The sequence below is a fragment of the Macrobrachium nipponense genome, chromosome 32 (assembly GCF_015104395.2).
Source record: "Macrobrachium nipponense isolate FS-2020 chromosome 32, ASM1510439v2, whole genome shotgun sequence".
NCBI classification, from domain to species: Eukaryota; Metazoa; Arthropoda; class Malacostraca; order Decapoda; family Palaemonidae; genus Macrobrachium; species Macrobrachium nipponense.
In genome coordinates, this window is record NC_061094.1 from 12,752,694 (window position 1) to 12,773,539 (window position 20,846).

The 20,846-nt window shown below is 41.1% G+C and overlaps 1 protein-coding gene across 1 annotated transcript in view; it reads left to right on the plus strand.

Moving 5' to 3' along the window:
- Positions 1 to 20,846, plus strand: part of LOC135207228 (coiled-coil domain-containing protein 103-like) — a 132,000-nt gene that overhangs the window by 97,970 nt on the left and 13,184 nt on the right. The window contains 3 exon segments of the mRNA XM_064238857.1: positions 2,867 to 2,917; positions 2,920 to 3,014; positions 18,033 to 18,274. Of these exon segments, the coding sequence (XP_064094927.1) occupies positions 2,867 to 2,917; positions 2,920 to 3,014; positions 18,033 to 18,274 (388 nt within the window).

The following is a 20,846-nucleotide window of genomic DNA, read 5'->3' on the forward strand; positions in this document are numbered from 1 at the left end:
CTCCCTTGGTCCTCTATTTTGCATCAGTTTTGCCTCTTCACCCACTGCTTGGCTACACTGGGATACTTCTGCTGAGCTTCTTTAGTTCAATCCTCTTCCTATAGGTGGACTTGCCTAAGAAGATTTACTACCCAAGTGGTCTGGATGACATCAATTCTCTCAGTGGGTGAATGGTATTAACCAGTTTCCAAAAGTCCATCCCTGCATCATTTTCCTCTGGCTCATCCCTTTGGCTTAGTTGTCCTCCTTACAACTTTCTCAACAATCTCAGGCTCAGCTTTAATCATGTCATCACAGTCCTTTATACTGGATCCTTACTAAGAATATGGTCATAAATATAGTCATCTAGGCATAAAGCATGCAGCTCTCTCTCATAGTACAATGTTTTTACATAAATCTTTGCAACAGAATATCTATGGATACTCCTATTGCTGAGTGCACAAATCCATTTCTTTATTGGTTGCTTGGTCTTCTTTTGCCAAATTTCCATGTACAACTTCCCTTTTAGAACTTTACCTCATAATCTAGTTACCATCTTTTTGCCTATATAAAAACTTGGACTAACTGGTAGATTACAGTGCCTCTTCTGTGCTCCTTGGATCTGTATATTCCTAACACAATCAGTAGTTCAGCTGTATTTGCCAGCTTCAGTTTACCTATTTCGGTGTAGTCTTCCAACTGGGCTATGTTGATGTCCTTACAAATCATGGTAGCAATCACCTCCCTCATTTTTTCCACAACTGTAGCACTGGATGTTTTTGCTTGAATGTCCCTTTAGTCTGAACACTTAATAACCACTCATTTTTTTTGCTGTCATGGTTTGTAAGACATAAAATAATGATAGTCGTGTAATCTTGGTCAAGTGTCCTGGCTTTGACATACACACCTACCTTAAATCTTGTCAGTCTGCTTCTGTTTGACTGTCTTGTTGTCCTTAGGTCTGGATACCTCCCCTAGGCTTCTTCATTGGCTTCTGGAGTTCCTCTTAGCTTCTCCCATTAGCTTCCAAGTACCACTCTGTAAGCCAGTGTCTGTTGATATAATTTCCCTGAGGAAAACTGCCATCTTGGTCAAACACATGTTGACCAACTACTTGCTGGTGAACAAATCTGCTTTGCTTTCTTGTGTTTAACTTAGACATTCACATTCTTCTCTGCTCAGTTTACCTGTGGAATATTTCTCCTCTCTGAGGTTTGGTCCATATATAATATAATTACTTTAGGTTAATCCCATTGAGAGTCTAGTTAGATTCTTTGTAATAATAATAACATTCCTTTATGGTAGACTTCTTACTATGTGCCATGCTGTGTGAGGCATTTTTGAATTAATAGCTTTTCAGATGGAAAATATTACAATTGGATTTAGCTTTTGTTGGTTAGTTATCCTTAATTCAAATTGTGCTGAGAGATACTGGGCAGGTGAGCCTAGTTCTGCAGAACTTGCTGAGGGTGCTGGAGATACCATTGGGAGCAGCTGAGTGGAGTGACATGTGAGGTATAAGGTACTGGATCTCTTGCAAGCCTCTACAGTGGACCCCCCAGTATTCGCGTTCTCCAGATTCGCGGACTCACACATTCGCGGATTTCTCTGGGGAACGTTTCCCTGCATTAATCGCGGAAAATTCGCGCATTCGCGGTATCTTTCTATGATAAATATCCACAAATTCCTGGTTTTTTTGATGAATTTCATCATAAAATGCACTTTTTGTGATAAAAACTATTACCAAAAAAACCAAGTATGAAAATTTTTTAGTGGGTTTTTCTTGAGTTTTAACTAACAAAGTAGGCTGTTTTTTAGCATTTTCATAGGGTTCCAAACATTCGCGGATTCTAACTATTCACGGGGGGGTCTGGTACGCATCCCCCGCGAATACGGGGGGGACCACTGTATACCTTCTTTAAAAAAAAAAAAAAAAGAAAAAAAAAAAAGTGTTCCAAGTTAAACTGTAAGGATACCTTCCTCTTCTCTTCCCAAATCTCCATGTAACACTGCTGGGAATCCATGACCCCTCTGGCAACTTTAGTGCACCTGGCAGTATTGTGGTCTTGAGCCTCAAATTACCTTCCCCTTTTTCTCTTTTCAAGGTCAAACATACTTTAGCCTTCTCCTGAATCAACATTAGGCTAACTGGGTTATGCCATTTATGCTGGTCCTCTACCCAAAGCACTAATAATCATTCTATCTCAGTAATGAGACCATTACACTGCTTTGTAAATCACAGTTGATTTCATAGGAGCAGATCCTTTCACATGTTCAAGTATGCATGTTTTATCTATAATGACTGTCACACAGTTGTACAACTGAACCCCAGAGAGTGGCTGATGTTAGAGAGTGTTCTCCATTTTCAGATCGTTTTATTGTGTCAGCTTTCATTTCCACGGAGATGGCTTTTTCTTTTTTTTTTGTAGCACTGCCACCAGAAGAGTCTGCTTTAATGCAATAAGAAAAGTTCCCAAAAGAGCAACACAAATGAGAGAGCACAAGTGAAACACAATTTAAGATGGCATATAGCAAGCAAGTGATCAACACCATCTTCCCCATATTCTGCCAATAGACGATACTATTCGCCCATTCCATGCGCAAACTAGTGTGCATGAAGTTTGAATTTACATTCAAATGACAAAATAATTTTTTAAAATAAATTTATCAAAGATTGTGAGATGTAATCATGAAATGACGGAGGTTGAGTGTGCATAAACCCAGACCCTACTGTATTGAAACTGATTATGTAAAATTTTTATATGAATCATTTGAATCTTCTTTTATTTCACTTTTTTTGGAGAAAAGAATTTAATGACTGAGGTGTAATCAAGAATCATACATAGAAGTCAGTGAATTTTGCATTGAATTTATTTTTTTGGTTCAGGTTCCCACTTAAAACCAGTTGATCGAAGTGATAAAAGTAAAGTAAGACCTTCAATTGGAATTCGTTAGCATCAACAGCAACGAAGAAAAGTAGCAAATCGTCCCCTCAGGATACTGAGAATTCTGTGTACCCAACTGATGTACAATATGTAAGTTTCAGACATTTTGGTAACTTCACAATTTAATGAGTGTTCAAAAGATTTTACCAAGATGAGCATGTTTTTAAATTAATGGATCTGTGAGTATTAGTTTTCTTAGGTTATTCTGGAATACTAGTACTTGAAGTACTGTGCATTTCAGTGTTATAAGATGACCGCCTTACATCCTTAAAATTCACCCTTAAAAATTGGGAGTTATCTTACCATTCTTAAATTCAAACCCTCATTCTGAGTGATGTTTATGTTGGCTAGCCTCGTGCAATAACCACTGACATACATGAAAAGATTTAAATTTTTAAATAAACTGATAATAAAGGTAATAAAACCAATTGTACCTCATATATTATTGGCATATTTTCATAATAATAACCTATTTGAGCAATAATTCCATATCAATGAATTTAACTTTCATCTGTGTGAGCCCAGCTGAGAAAATGTAAACATTGAGTTATGGTTGTACTCACAGCAACCTTTATCTTTTGGTGGTAGCCTTTCAGAAATTTTAATGATAGCATAATTATGGTAGTAATAACAATAGTAATAACATTAAGGATATAATATTAATTTTTTCTTCATTAAAACATTTACGGTCATTTTGGTTGGGTAAATACAATTTTGGATTACATACAACCGTTTATTTTTTCAATAAAATTCATTTTTATACATTTAACTTACCTGTCAGATATATTACTTAGCTATTTGACTCCGTCGTCCGACAGAAATTCGAATTTCGCGCACACACTACCTGTAGGTCAGGTGATCTACTTACCTGCCGCTGGGTGGCAGGACTAGGAACCATTCCATGTTCTATCATATTTTTTCTGTCGGCCATACTGGCAACATCGTTGTGGGTATCTCCGGCTGGATTCGTATTTTGCATCGCAATTGATTCTTCGTTTTTGGACTTCTCGGTGACGTATTTGCATTGATTGTACTGCATACGCGATTGTGGACTGTTTTGGAATTGATTTGGATTGTTCAACATGATGTCTGATTCTGGAAGTGTGGTGAGAATGTGTGTGAATGTGGGTTGTAAAGTTAGGATGCCGAAGGCATCGCTTGATCCTCATACTATTTGCAAGAAATGCAGGATGTATGAATGTTCTTTTGGTAATACTTGTAATGATGCAAGGATTTGAGTGCGGAAGAATGGAAATCTCTAACTTCATATTTGAAGAAGTTGGAAAGAGACAGGGAGGAGGTCTTCTTCCAAAAAAACTTTTGTCTAGTTCTGTATCTAGCGGGGTTATCAGTAATATTATACCCTCTTCTCCTTTACTGCCCCATCTAATGTACCTGCTCCCTTTATTAGAACCCACAGATTCGGCATCTGAGATTGCGAATCTTAAACCCGCCCATTCGGAAAATGGAAACCAAAATGGCGGCCATTGAAGGTAAGCAGTGTGATTATAGTGCTGTGGATAGTGATTTAAGTGTCCCCAGTGCAGTGGAGGGGGCGTTGATTGTCTCCACAACGCTCCCAGGCCTAGACCTCTTTCCAAGCTCCCAAGCCCAGAGGAGAAGGAATGTCAAAAGCCGTTAAGGAGGTTGTGGAGGATCCCCAAACAGTCAGACCGTCCCACTTCGGCATTTTCTGTATCGCCACAGAATGCCAGAGAACGCTACAGAAAAAGCGTTCTGCGTGAGTGTTTCTCCTCCTCGGAGAATTCTTCACCTAAAAGAGGTTGGAGATCGGCGGATCTTTCTCGCCCCCTGAAAAGACGTTTGGATGAACCCAGGATTACTTCAAGTCCTGAGCGTTTTCAAGAGGAGGACCATTCAGTAATTAAACAACCGAGGGTAGACAATAATGAAGAGACTAAAAGAATCCTTCGCAATATGCAGGATTCCATCACTTCTCTTGTGGGAGTTCTGTCAAAGACCTCCAGAAGGAAAGACGATTTCCTGCCTATTAAGAAGTCTAGGCTATCGAGGGTTCAGACTCGCCATAGAAATTTGTCATCCTCCGATTTGGAATCGGATTCATCAGCCTTGCATAGGCCGAGCAGGATCCGTTCTCCTGTAAAACAAAGCAAGACGCCAACGGGAAACGCGTAGAGCCTTTCAGGCGCGAGACGCCAGACAAGAGCGTCGAGTTTTCTAGACGCAAAGCGTCAGCCAAGCTTGAAGCGCCAGCCAAGCTTGAAGCGCAGCCAGACGCGAAGCGCTTTCCAGACGCGAGTCGCCAGTCAGGCGCGTGCGAGCATTCAAGCGCGAGACGTCAACCAGACGCGAGACGCCAGTGTGCATCGAGGCGAACCAAGAAAGAAGGACGCGAGCTTCGAGATAGGCGCGTGCGCAACCAGAAGCAGGACGCCTCCCAGGAGCGAGGCCCAGGCAAGCGCCAGGACGCTACGCGCGATACGTCAACAAGAAGCGTGACGCCTCTCAGGAGAGGTCGCCAGGCAGCGCGAGGACGCTCCAAAGCGGGTGACGTCCAGCCAGAAAGCATGACACCTCCCAGGAGCGAGGCGCTAGGCAAGCGCCAGGGACGCTTCGAGGCGCGAGACGTCAACTAGAAGCGTGACGCCTCTCAGGAGAGAGGCGCGAGGCAAGCGCGAGGACGCTCCAAGGCGCGTGATGTCAACCAGAGGCGTGACGCCTCCCAGGAGAGAGGCGCCAGGTAAACGCGAGGACGCTGCAAGTCGCAAGACGCCAGCCAGAAGCGTGAGCCTCCCAGACGCGAGGCTTCTTCTAGACGTGAGCCCTCTACTAGTTGTGGGGACGGTATTGTTCGTAGTCCTTTCACCTACTAGAAACATTTCTCCTAGAGCGGCTTCTCTTGATAGAGAATCGTTCAGGAAAGAGCGATCTCCTTCTAACCTGGAACTGGAAGAGATTTCTGAGGAAGAAGTTTCAACTAACGAGGGACTTTCCAATTATAAAGTTTTAGCCTCGTTACTTCTTGAGGAGTTTGGGGATTCTCTTAGTCCTGCAGCTCCTCCTTCGCCGAGATCTCTGTTTTCGAGCACAAAAACCCTGAAATCCTCGGCTTCTTAAGGATGAAACCGGCGATCTCAATGAAGAAAGCATCCAGTCTTTAGATTCGTGGCTTTTATCTAAAAGGAAACTTGAGAACTGTTTATTGCTCTCCACCTCCAAGCTGAACGGGGAAAAGGGCATTTTGGTATAAGACGTAAGAGGCGATGGGATTGATGCTCCCCTCGTCTGCAGATCGAGATTTCTCGAGTCTTGTAGAGTCTGTGAGAAGACAGTCTCTCAATTCAGCAAAGCGTCCTGGAGTATGTCGGAATTAGATCAGCACCTTAAGGGAATTTTTCACGTCTTAGAGGTGTTCAACTTCTTGGATTGGTCTCTTGGGGTGCTGGCTAAGAAGACGAGTGAGCCAGATTTTCTTGATCCAGAAACTTTGCACAGTGTCCTATCTTGCATGGATAAGGCTGTGCAAGATGGTTCTGTTGAGTTGGCGGTCTTTTTGGATCTGGAATGTTAAAGAAAAGATCTCTTTACAGTTCCTTTCTGACGAAAGGAGTCTCTCCTTCTCAGAGGTCCGCTCTATTATTCGCACCTCTGTCAGAACATCTGTTTTCCGTTCTATCTTTAGTGAAGGATGTTTTCGGATACCTTGGTTGGAAAAAGGAAGGCTAACCTCAGGGACCTTTCTTTGTACAATCTACAAAGAAAATTAGACCTGCTGTTACGACTCAGTAGAAGGGGTGCTCGTACTCCATTGGTGCCCTTTCGTGGAGCCCCCTCAACTCGATCAACTTCGAGAGAAAACCCTTCGACAAGCGAGGGAGGTCTTCCTTCCGCTCTTTTAAAAAGAGCAAATAGCAGCCATGTCCTCCAAGCACAGGTAGGGGCCAGACTTCAATACTTTCTGGATGCCTGGTCCGTAAGAGAAGCAGATCCCTGGACTCTGTCTGTCCTACAGAAGGGTTACAGGTCCATTTCCCCTTTCGTAGACAGACCTCCTTTGGCAACCATCTCCGAAGGATTTGTCGACGAGTTACAAGGACCCTGGACTGACAACGAGACTCTCCTTCAGACGGTGGTGTCGATGAGGGACAAGAATGCAATAGAGCTAGTGCAGGATCCATTCTCCCCGGGGGGGTTTTACAACCGCCTTTTCTTGGTTCCAAAGGCTTCGGGGGGATGGAGACCCGTCCTAGATGTAAGCGTCCTGAACAGGTACGTGGAGAAAAAGAAGTTCTCCGTGGAGACTTCAGCTTCAGTTCTGTCTTCCTACGTCAGTGGGAGATTGGATGGTATCCCTGGACCTTCAGGATGCTTACTTTCATGTTCCGATTCACCCATCGTCAAGAAAATATCTAAGATTTGTTGTACAAGGACAAATCTTCCAGTTCAGGGCCTTGTGCTTCGGCCTATCGACCGCGGTCTCAGGTATTCACGTATCTGATGCGGAACGTGGCCAAATGGCTTCATTTAGAAGGGATAAACATCTCAATGTATCTCGACGATTGGCTAATCCGGGCCAAGTCAGAGAAACTGTGTTTGGAGGACCTACAGTCTACTTTGAACCTAGCAAAGACGTTAGGATTACTCGTGAACCTCGAGAAATCTCAGATGATCCCCAGTCAGAACTTGTCTATTTGGGATTCGGATGGATTCTCGGGGTTTTCGGGCTTTTCCGTCCCAGGAAAGGATTGCTCGGGGATTACAGAAAATCTCGAGCTTCCTAGAGAAAGAACGGAGTTCGGTGAGGGAGTGGTTAAGTCTTCTGGGAACCCTTTCCTCACTAGAACAGTTCATTTCGCTAGGAAGACCCCACCTACGCCCTCTTCAATTCTTCCTAAGAAGAATTTGGAGTTGGAAGAACGGGCAACTTTCAGACACTTTCAGTATTCCTCTGGAAGTAAAGAATCATCTGAAGTGGTGGATTTTATTCCCACTTTAGAAAACGAACGAGGGCTTTGTCTCTAGAAGTTCGGAACCCAAACCTAATCTTGTTCTCAGACGCTTCAGAGAAGGGATGGGGGAGCGACTCAGGGACAAAAGAAGTATCAGGCCAATGGAGGAAGGATCAGCTAGACTGGCATATAAACTCCAAAGAACTTTATGCCGTTCTTCTAGCTTTAAAGCTTGAGACAGAGGTGTTAGGTCAAGTGGTACAGGTCAACTCGGACAACACCACAGCGTTGGCCTATATCAAGAAACAAGGGGAACTCACTCTCTTTCTGTTCCATATAACAAAAGAGCTGTTGTATTGGACAAAAGAAAAGAAAGTGACTCTTCTCACAAGATTCGTGAAAGGAGAGAAGAACATCAGAGCAGACAGGCTAAGCAGGTTAAACCAAGTTCTCCCCACAGAATGGAACCTTCACATTCAGGTGTGTCAAGCTCTGTGGTCCCTGTGGGGCAGTCCACATATAGACCTATTCGCCACCTACCTATCCAGAAGGATAGAGAACTTTTGCTCCTTAGTGGAAGACCCGAGAGCGATAGCGGTGGACGCCATGCTGCTGGACTGGTCAGGCCTAGATGCCTACACCTTTCCCCCCTTCAAAATGTTAGGAGTGGTGTTAAGAAAAATTTGCGGCATCAAGAGGGAACGAGATTAACACTCCATCGCTCCCTTTTGGCCGTCTCAAGATTGGTTCACAGAGGTACAGGAATGGACAGTGGACTTCCCAAGATCTCTTCCACACAGGAGAGATCTCTCAAACAACCCATTTCGAGAAGGTACATCAAAACCTCCCCGCTCTCGCTCGATCTGCCTTTCGACTATCGAAAGACTTGTCAGAGCGAGAGGCTTTTCAAGCAAAGCTTCAAAGCAATTGCTAGAGCCCGGAGATCTTCAACTATTCGGGTCTACCAATCAAAATGGGATGTTTTTAGAAGATGGTGTAAGAAGAATAAAACTGTCCTCTTCCGATACCTCTGTGACCAACATAGCTGATTTCTTGATTTTCCTTAGGGAAGAATCAAAATTATCAGTTTCTACCATTAAAGGTTATCGAAGTATGCTTTCTGCCGTATTTCGAAACAGACGTTTGAGAATTGCAGAAGATAAAGACCTCCACGATCTTATTAGATCTTTTGAAACCTCTAAAACCTTTTCTCCTCGCACTCCTAACTGGAACCTAGATGTAGTTTTGAGATTTCTATCATCTAGTAGATTTGAACCTCCTCTCAACGCGTCGTTTAGAGATCTAACAGAGAAAATGTATTTTCTTGTTGTCGTTAGCGACTGCGAAGAGAATTAGTGAAATACACGCTCTAGATTCTCGAGTAGGATTTAAGAGTGATGCGGCAATTTGTCTTTCCAGACTTTTCTGTTGCTGGCCAAGAAAACGGGAAGAACCCTTTCAAAAACCCCTGGCAAAGAGTTTTGAAGTTAAAGGACTTTCAAATCTAGTAGGAGAGGAATTTGAAAGATCTTTAGTCCGGTTTAGAGCTTTGAAGTTCTATTTAAAGAAGAAGAATGAACTAAAAGATGTAAACAAATCCTGTGGTGTGCAGTTCGGGATCCTAGTAGACCCATGTCAAAAATGCATTAGCATTTTTTGTGAGGAAATTATTATTTCGGATGCTCATAATGACTGCACTGAAGACTCTTTCAGGACTCTCCGAGTGAGGCTCATGAGGTTAGAGCGGTAGCCACTTCATTAGCATTTCAGAAGAACATGTCTTTAAAAGACATTGTGGATGCGACTTACTGGAGGTGTAATTCAGTGTTCGCATCGCACTATCTCAAGGACGTTAAAGTAACATATGAAAAGTGTTTCTCTTCTGGGTCCTTTTGTTGTTCAGCCGATACAGTGCTGGGGCTGGGAGCACATAACGATCCTTAAAAAATTTGTATTTGTTTCTAATTTTTGATAGTACATAGATCTACCTTGTGAGACGAGTTGTTGGTTTTTTCTGCTGATTAGTATGCTCGGTGGCGCACCGGACAGTCCTAGTTTGGATCCAGTTGGGGGAATCAAGAGACATCTTACTGGCTAGATTGTACAAACATTTTTTTATTTTTTTTATTTTTTTTTTATTTTTGTACTTTACTGTACGAAATGTTTGTGATTCGAGTTTGTGGTTGTTTGCAAGAGGTTAGGGGATAACTTCTTGCAATCTTAAAGAACTAACATGGATAGGTTGAGGTGATCGGGATCGATGTTGTGCTCCTTGTATAGGTCTTGTCAAGTAAGTGGATAAGCACCCATTGACGTAGTCCTTCCAGGATCTACCAAGTAAGCGGGTAAGACCCCTTTGGCAGAACCACAAGAACTCTTAGCCATAGATCAATATCTCGCTGAGGCTCTTGAGACTGACTAGACTCCTGGATTGTATTCATGAAGTCTTCAGTCTAAAACAGGTAGGAACCAAGGTTTTATTTATTTATTACCTACAACGATAGTTGTGATTCCTGTTTGATTCTGTATTTAGCTGTCTCTGTCCCACCTCCAATGGTGTGAATCAGCTAAGTATATATCTGACAGGTAAGTTAAATGTATAAAAATGATATTGTTATTATACAATAAAGTTTTATACATACTTACCTGGCAGATATATACAAAATTATACCCACCCTACCTCCCCTCAGGAGACAGGCGGTATAGAAAAAATATGATAGAACATGGGAATGGTTCCTAGTCCTGCCACCCAGCGGCAGGTAATGTAGATCACCTTACCTACAGGTAGCGTGTGCGCGAATTCGAATTTCTGTCGGACGGACGGAGTCAAATAGCTAAGTATATATCTGCCAGGTATGTATAAACAAACTTTATTGTATAATAACAATATCATTTTACAGTAAAGTTCCATTTAAAACCTAGGACATTATAAAACTTTTTCTATCAAGATTATCAATATTAATAAAACATCAAACCTGCCACATGTATATATCTGAAACCCATCAAATTCCTGACAATCATCACACTGTTTTTGAAAAGTTTCTCATACATATCACAAGATTCATCACTTGCCATCATTATAGGGATGCCTAGTCTGGTTCCGGTGAGTCGAATTTGGCTTCGCCATCCTTACCGTATAGAAGATTATCTTCGGTACCATCCATGGCATTAGAAATTCCACATTTTGTAAGTGATTTTATGACACTTATACCTTAACTTTTCCCCATGCTGTTTTATAACAGAATCGCAGAGAACATAAAGTGACACCGCACTTATAGCTCCACCTTTTGTAAAAGATTTTTCTTCATTCGTCATCCAGTCATTCCATTGCTCTCTCACATCATCTTCAAATGACTTGTTTAAACTGACATCAAGTGGCTGCAGTATAGCTGTCAAACCACCAGGAATAACTGCAATACATATCAGTATTGGTTCGTGATAACAGGTTTTTAGTATTCGCCATTACGTGGCTATGAAACGTATCTCAAACCAATAACTTTGTTATGTATGCCACCTGCCCATGCTGTTCCGAAATATTATCAATACATAATTTCATGCCACTCTTGTCCATCCAACCTTACTCGTGAAAACTAACAAAAACACCAGGAGTAAACTTTAATTTACATAGCCAATACACAGTTTGTTTTGTATAATTTAGCAGTCGGCTTATACTACAGATATTAGATAAATTCATGAAAATTTGCCATAATTTTTTTACCTCGTCTTATCTAAAGGTTGTCTTATACACAAAAATATATGTTACCATTAGGTTTTGTTTTTTTAAATTGCAGCCAGAATGCATCAGACCCACGGCTCCACTAACGTTCTGGTATATATGCAGTGTGCCTGCACAGAACATTTGCAGGCACACCTGAATGTTGATGTGGAGAATCTGCACAGGTGAGCCTGAATGTTTGTGTGTGGAGGCCACCATTTTTTGCCCAGTTCTCTTCCCATTGTTGGTTGGAGTATGTTGCAGTCAGAAACAGAAAGTGCTGAATGTTATTGATTGTAAAAAGATTTTATACCTAAATTAATAATGTATCAGAGTTATTTTGTCAATAAACCTAAGGTGTTGTCAGATTAATGTATACTATCTGTCATTTTTGCAATGTTTCCACAGCAAAAATAATTGTATAATGAAAGCTCAAATTGACACCATCATTCTTGGATGTTGCAAAGATTTCAGTGAAATATGCAAGAATATGCCTTTTCTTTGGTAAGTGAAATCCATAGGGACATTATAAGAGATTGAAAAAGCTGCATTATTTTAAATTGATTCTGCAGCTGTTAAGGATGGTATTCTGCCCATGTATGTTTATTCATAGTTATAAACCATATTTGCAAGTCGGTTTACAAAGGAAAATAATTACTTATGGAACAAATAAAGAAAGGCTATGTACATTCATTATTAATGTCATATGTCAAAAATGAATAACAGCCACTCCTTTATTAAGCATCTGTTTAAGGCATTTTTTCTTGCTATCAGCAAGCCAGTATTGCCACTGTCATGTTACCGCCAAGGCTGCTACAGAGAACTGAGTAAAAAAAACATGTATTGTCAGTGGTGAAGTTATGCCTGCACAGGTGTACCGTTAGTGGTGGCCTTTACTGTGAAGTGCAGTGATGTATCTTCTGTACAATACTTGTAGTGAAAAACAGTAGGTTATTTTACATAACAAAAGTTGCATCTCTTTTAAATGTATAGCTTGATGACAGAGATCCTACAGTGGGCAGAGGAGAGGAACATAACTTTATTCTAATGTAATATATTCCAGGGAAGTAGAAGCCATTCTAAATTAAGTTCCATGGAGGTCTTCTATGATTTGTGAAGTTTTAACCCAGAGACCTGAATCATAATCGGATTTATTTTCTATGGATCTTAAATAACATTCATATATATGTTGATCAGGAGACTTGCTTGGCATTTGAGAAAAAAGGAAGATAAAAATAGAGGGGCTATATTGTACTTGGTTTACCATTCCTCTGGTAAATAAAGCTAAAGTGAACTATGTTTTGTGTTCCATAGTAAATTTTCTGTGGCTGTTGTGTTCATATCACTGGCCATGCACTCTGGCTGTTGGGAAACATTTGTTGTTTTCTTTGTACTACACTGGGAAATTGGTATATTCTATCTGTTTTGTGTAGGCTGTCTTTATTGTATAGTAATGCAGTTCTTAAAGCTTGATTTTGCAGAAATGATCACTGTGGAAACTGTTTCTCATTGACTAAGTTATGATCAGCACAGTGTCCAAAGTATATCTGAAGTATTGTATCTTGGAAAATCACTATTCTGAGTGTAGGAATTGTCCTGTTAATGTTGTGAAAGTGTATATTAAAGACAAGAATAGGAGAGAAGTAGACAGGGGCAGGAAACGTTGTTCAAGATTTTTGTCCTGATATGGAACAGGAAACTGTTGATAGTAAGGAAGTGTTTCCTGTGAGGACTCATGAACAATCCTGCACATTTGTATATTCCTGATCCTCTTGTCCTTTCTACATCCCCTGATCCTTCTCTCTGAACTCTTCCTTCTTCTCTCTTATGATTCAAGCTGAGATGCAGGACATTTAGTTCCTTATGTCCTTTAACTAAAGAATTAGGTTAAATTTCAAAATATCTAAGGTAGAAAAGGCTAGGCTTGTGACCAATTGTTTTACATTTCCAATCATGAGACTGCCTCGTGTTAGTTCAGTGACTTTCTTAGAGAGCTGTTTACCAGAGAAAGAAGTCATGCCAGCAGACGAGGATGTTCCTTCTTGATTTCCACTTATCTCAAATCCAGGAGAATGTTGGTATATTATCCCCTAAGACTCTGGATAGGAGAAAATCCTCCAGAACAGCATAGGTGACAATTTGAGGCCTTAGTGGACCCAAAATCTTATGTTTGCATGCATACTCGTATATCATCCAAAGTTTTTAAAAGCAGAAAATTATCCCATAGCATAGGGATGGCATCTATGAGGGGTGTTGAGTAAGTAATACAACATAATTTTTTTCTTAGCCAATTTTTTTTCAAAAAAAACAAAAAAAATTTTTGCAACATCCTTAACCATTCCTGCATCATCTCCTATACAGGCAGTCCCCGGGTTATGACGGGGGTTCCATTCTTGAGACGCGTCGTAAGCCGGAACATCGTCAAAAATCCTAAGGAAACCTTACTTTTAATGCTTTGGGTGCATTGAAAACTATGTAAACTGCATTCTTATTGCATTTTTCATAAAAAAACTTTAAATATTGATTATTTTGCATTTTTGGTGTCATATTTCATCTGCCAGATGAGTGTTGTAGGCATCGTAACCGTGGAACATGCGTCGTAACCCTGGAAATAATTTCTGATGAATATAATTGAAAAGCGTCGTAACCTCGGAACATCGTAAGCCGAGACCGTCATAACCCGGGACCGCCTGTATTTTCATTAATTTCCTAAAGACAGGTGCAGCATAATCGGCTATAAAAAGGGGATCTGTAACTGAGGTAAGTTCCAAACAAAGATTAATGATAGAATTCCTCTCTACTGAAAAAGAAACATAGATATTCATATGTGCTTGTAGAATCTACAGAGACCTGGCAGTGGATAAAAGCACTGTGAATCTTTGGTTGAAGTGTCTGTCATCATCATCAGGACAAGGAAATCTGTCTGTTTCTCCCATACCCTGGCTGCCGCACACACCTGTGATGCCTGCAATGGTGGAACATGTAAACACTGTTGTTTGAGGTGATCGTGGAATCACAATCAAACAAGCCGCTGCTCAACTTAACATCTCTATCAGTGGTGCCAACACAATTGTCCACAACTTGATGTATTCAAAGTTGTGTGCCTGCTGAGTTCCTCCGCATGTTCTCCCATTGCAAACATCACACCTATGTGCGGCTGGCCAGAGCGCAGGAGCTCAGACAGATTTCCTGGTCTTTCTTCTTCTGATGATAGACACTTTGCCCAATGATTCACAGTCTTCTTCTCTCTACCGCCAGATCTCTGTAGACATTCTGCAAGCACCTATGAATATTTGCGAGTTTTTTTTCCAGCCAAGAGGAATTCTATTTATACTCTGTTTGGAACGTACCAAGTCACACCCTCCTTTTCATAGCTGATTATGCTACATACATCTTTAGGAAATAATGAAAATACATGATAGGACACGGGAAAGGTTAAGGATGTCATACACAAAATTTATAATTTTTTGAACGAAAATTGGCCGAGAAAAAATGATGCTGCATTTATTTACTGAATGCCCCTTGTATCTGGATATTTTAGTATTTGCTTACCCATACATTTAAATACCTTTGGGTATTTAAATTCCACATGGCTGCTCTTAACTCAAAATACAATACATTTAAATGTTTTTTTTTTCTTTTTCTTTTTTTTTATATTATGTCTGTTACGCTTGTACAGGTGGTTTCTTTGGCTGTTGAGCATTTGTCCTTGGAGAGGTTCAGACTCTCTTATACCTCTCCCATGCACACTTTGTGTGTGCTGTGAGAAAAACAGCTTGAGGGAAGTGATAATTTTAATTTAATCTTTTTTTGCTGTAAACATTAGATATGTGTTTACATATATTTTTGTAAACATGCCTAAAGAAATGTAAAGCATAAAAAAAAAAGCAAAGTATTCCCTCTGGAAGCGCATCCAAAAAATTATCCTTAGCAATACATATATTTATGATCAAAGGAAAGAGTAGGAGTAACAAGTGATAAATACATATAAGCAGTGAATATAGTCAGGGTAAAGTCCAGCAAATGGCCTGTTCTTCCTGCAATAAAATGCCATTGAGGTGAAAGTAATTTCGAAACTGCTCTGGAGCCACAACCTCAAATCAACCACCATGCTGATTCCAAAGACTTTGTTGTTCATTGAGCAATAGATGTATGGAGTTATACCACGACTTTGTCAGTGTTTGTCAGGATTTGAGATTATACATTAGTATTGGCTTTGGCCCCTCCCACAGGCTATACCTAGACCTTTTTGTAGAATATATCAAGGCAAGGTTTAAGGCAATCGAGCTTACACGTATGCCCAAGGTTTCTTCTTTTTAGAACCCTTCCTTTTCACTTCCACACTTTTTGGAAGAAAGTGTGGAAGAACAGAAAGTATGCTTTTACCACAGTTGAAATGTCACCTTTCCATCTTTCTCTTTTCTTGGAATTAGTAATTTAACCCTAGCATATTTTGTATGTCACCATAATTATTTTAAGCCCTTTGTCTATATTGTAATAGGTTCTATGGTACTCTAGTATTTTATCTGTCAGCTCCACTGAGGTCTGTTCTCCAGGATATTTCTCTGCTCTTGAGGTTTGCTTGTAAACATCTAAGGTGAGGGAGCTGTAAAAGTTTACTTTCCTTACTTTTTGTAAGTTGATGAAAAGGAGCAGTGTTGAAGTTCTTGGAGATATGTGATATGATATAATACCTCCTTTCCTGATGGGCTAGTGAGATTTCTAACTTGACCCCAATTTCATGTGAGTTTATCGTTTGTGCTTGTGACTCTGAGTGCTGACTTACCTGCTGGTTGTCTCCTCGCAAGTTGCCAGATGCTCATATATCTCAACGTGTAATGACTGATGGGTGTCCTTCCTAGAGTTTGGTAAATGACTCTTCTTTGAGCTGCAAGAGTGACATGACTACCATGGAGGTTGGATTGAGTTTTTTTTTTTTTTTTTTTTTTTTTTTTTTTTTTTTATGTCAGTCCTGTTGAATAATATGGCTAAGTACTTTAGCTTCGCAGATTTTGATGAGAAGGGATGCAGCCATTGGCAAGTTAAGCCGTTCTGTAGGTGTAGACTCTTGCTTAACTCTCAGAATGGGTATGTATTAGAGTCAATTTCTTTCACCAAAAGACATACGTACTAGAAACAGCAATTGATAGAAAATAGATACCAGTGACAGATTGGTTCAACATGCAGTAAGTAAGTCATCTGGAAATCGTCCCTGTTGAAATGAGACACACTCTACAAACATCACAGAAGAGAGTTAGTGAGGCCTAACCCTCCCCCTAAGATGGCGAGACCTCCAAGAAAGATATTACCACAGTTACCACAGCAGTCCTTTCACAATCGAGCCAGTATAGGAAGGGGTATTAGGGGCAGAGGAAGGAGTGCAAGATGATAGAGTGGGTGCCTCTCCCCACTCAGTCGCACTAGGGGGAGATACCTGTCTAATCATTGGGAGGTGTGGCAGAGATTCGGGGCAGAGCAATGGTAGTGGATGTCCTCAGGGTGGGCTGTCTGATCCCATTCAACTTCACTTCACCCCTTGTGGAACAACCTTTACCTCACCATTCTGACACTCCTGGGTCTCAGAAATTCCTTATTCTGTTAAAAGGTAAGATGAGGAAAAATGATCGGAGAAAAGAGCCTGTCAAGTGGATTTTACAGCTGCACTTTCCTTGTCTCCAAGGCCAATGGTGATTGGAGGGCAGTTACAGATCTGTCAACTTTGATTTCTTTTTGTCAGGAAGACCAAATTCAAAATGGAGGCTCCAAGGACAGTTCTAGCAGCAGTCAGGGACAAGGATTTAATGCTGACAGTAGACTTGAAGGATGCATACTTCCAGATACCAGTCCATCTTTCTTCCAGCAATTTTCTCTGATTCAGTCTTGCAGAGAAGTTGTTTCAGTTACACAAATATAAAATGAAGAGAAAGAATTAAGCACCAAAACAAAAGTTCCATTTTTAAAGAGTTTCATAAAAGTCTGTAAGTTGCAGCAGCTCCTGAATCACAAGAAGGGTAACTGTATCAAGATGTACGTCTCAGAAGAGAATAACAAAAATATTAAAACAAAATCTCTAGGATACTATAATGTCAGTCACTTGCCCTCACACTTTTGGTACTTTCATCATCAAATGACTTCCTGAAAAGTTATTCTGCCCTCAGCATAACCTCTAATTTCTCATCTGTTCATGATGCGTGTTCTGCAAAGATTGTATTGTGCACTCATGTATGTTTTTACTCCTGTTGAATGTATTACTTGGGTTAGTTCACAGGGTATAAATCAGAATTTTCACTTTCATTTCAGTTGTTATATTTTTCTCTTATGTGAAAATTTCTTATAGGTGTCATATTGTTTATTTTATGGAATTATTAATGATACATTAGGAGGAAAAACAGTAGTATAATAATGATGCTCAGGGAAAGAGTAGGAAAATAAGTAGGAAAATAAATATTTTTTTCTTTACAGGATGTGAATAACCCCCCAAACACTACAGAGGGGTTAGTTCAACTCTGGGAACGTTTAGACCTTGCTGAGAGACTTGAACTCCTTCGTAATTTGCCAGTACAGGCTACAGAAAAGCTTGCAGCAGGGTTGGTTGCTGGCAGCCTTTTAGGCGATGCTATCACTACACTCCTAGCTTTTACACCAACTGTCAATGACGTTGTGATGGTTGTCAACATGCTGCAGGCTCTTACTTTAGCTAAAAGGTATATGTTAATGCATAGTAACAAATTTCTATAAAATAATGGTGTAGTATTTAGAGAATGTTGTTTATACAAAATACAGATCACAGTTTTACATTATTGCTTTGGCCATTAATGATTTTAGAATGACATATTTGATGTACATCAGATCCATGGGGATGCATTCCCCCTTATTTCAGAATGGAATATTAATAAAAGAAATAATTGAAGGCATTAATGTTTATAAAAATTTACAGCTACAGTAAGGCCAAAGAAACTTGGGCAAAACATGCAACTAGAACAGATTAAAATATCTTTTTCAGTTATAATTCTACTGTAATTTACAAGAAAAAACAAAAGCATGCAAACCATTCACTTTTATTTAAGTAACTTGCCAGTAATTACATAGCTATGGTTCCTGATCTACGTCAGTTAAAAATTCAAAATTGGCGCTGTTGTGCTACTATTGATAGTGTGTAGTACCCACCCACTATTTGGAACTTTAGGGAACAAACTAGCAGAAGGCTCAATTTGTTCTCTGCCGGCTTCCGACCAATGTTGGTAGTTTTGTGGGCTGCTGCTTCATTATATTTCGGATGGTTGTTCGCTGATACTCAGTGAAGTACTCAATTTTGTTGTTGTGGCCTGCTTATTTCAGCTTAGATTGTGGTCGGTTTTGTATTTTCCCATTTAATCGTGTCAGATTCTAGTTCTTCTGGTATTCGTTTTTTCTCAGAAGGTTGCAGAACGAGATTGACCAAATTTTCTTATGAGTCATTCGTAAGTTTGGGTCTTTTTCGACCACCCTCATTGAAATGGGGTCGCCATTAAATCTCTGATGGAGGAAAACTGTGAAAAGTGCAGTGAAAAGTGCAAGTGCTGTGAGTGTTGAAGAGGTGGCTGTCTGTCCCACCAGTGCACCTAGGCAAAGGTCCCTGTCCCGCTCCCATTGGCATGAGAAGACATACTGAAAGCCCAAGGGAGGCTGGTGGGATTTGCCCAAGGGAGGCTGGTGGGATTTTGCCCAAGGGCAGTCACTCCCTCTGTCAAGTCTGTTAGCCCTCAGACGACCAAGCGCCGTTGGAAAGGCATTCTTGTGCATCAGTTGCCCTCCAACTCTGCTTCATCTAGTCCGGGCAAGGGAAAATGCCCATATATTTTCCCAATGTGTCCTAGACCGCTCAAGAGACATGCAGAACCCAAGGCTCCCTCTCAGACGAAAGGCAAGAAGTTCAGAGAAGTCAGCTCACACCCTTTTTGTTGTTTTCAAGTCCTTCCTTCGCATGGTTGGATAGGAGAAAGCCCTGTGTGCTCACTCATCTCTCACTAGCACCCAAAAAGCCCATTTCACTTATATAACTTACCCGGTGGTTACATATAGCTGTCGTCTCCTGACGTCACGGCAGAATTTGAAATTCGCGGTGAAGCGCTAATGGTTTGACAGGTGATCCCTCTACTCCCGCCCTCTACCGGGTACCGGGAACCATTCCGACCATAAACCAGAAGTTTCCTGCCGTCGGAACCGGTAACACGGTTCCTCTGCTGGTTGGAATTTGGGTTTGATCATCTTGGTCTCCTTTTGGTGATGTACCTTGAGTTTACTGATCTTTTGCTAGCGCTATAGTTATTTTGGTTTGATATTGTTGTCCTTTTTAGGAATTATTTTGAATTCTTCACGATGTCTGACACCGGCTCTGTTCAGTATAGGGTGTCTAGTAGTGGGTGTAAGACTGGACTTCTTAAAGCTTCACTTGATCCTCATTCTACTTGTGTTAGTTGTAGGGGACGTGAATGTTCTTTTGAGAATACGTGTGAAGAATGTAAGTCTCTAACATCTCAGGAGTGGAAGGCACTGGGGGGGGGGGGGGGGGGGAAAAGTATATGAGAAAGTTAGAAAAAGATAGAATCAGAAAGGCTTCACAGAGATCTTCTTCTAAGTTAGTGAGTAGCCAGGATATTCCTCTGAATTCTGTTAATCCTGTTCCTATTAACCCCGTAGTGGTTGCTCCTGCCCTCCGATCTGTATCTCCCGATCCTGATCCCATGTCAGTATTACGAAGCCGATATGGACTCGAAATTTGTCTCTTTCCTCACCACTATGCAGAAAATGGGTGAGACAGTGCAAGAAGTGGTAGTTAAGTGTGATAAATTACTTAGTGCAAGTGTAGTGGAGGAGGTGGTTGTTCGGCCCGTTCGTTCTCTAGGTCTAGGCCCCTGTCAAACTCCCCAGATCCTGGGAGGAGGCATGCCGAAAACCGAAGGGAGGCGAGCGGGGACCTGCTCCCGATCACGCCGCCCCCTCAAGCAATCCTGTAAGCCGTATCCCAGGATGCTGTCGCTCACCATTGGAAAGGTGTGCGAGGAAGTGTTTTTTCGTCAAGCGACTCTAGTTCAGATGTTTCCTCTTATAGAGGTTGGCGTAATAAGACTTCTAGACCGCTGAAAAGGTCGCGCGATGTTTCGCCTGCTGCGGTTCCCAAGAAGGTGGCGGCTGCTGAACCTTCTTGTAGTTTTTGGGAGGAGCCTGAAGCTTTTTCTCCGGCGGTTTCGATTTATCACCCTTCTCTCATAGAAGGGTGGAGAAACCGAAACATGC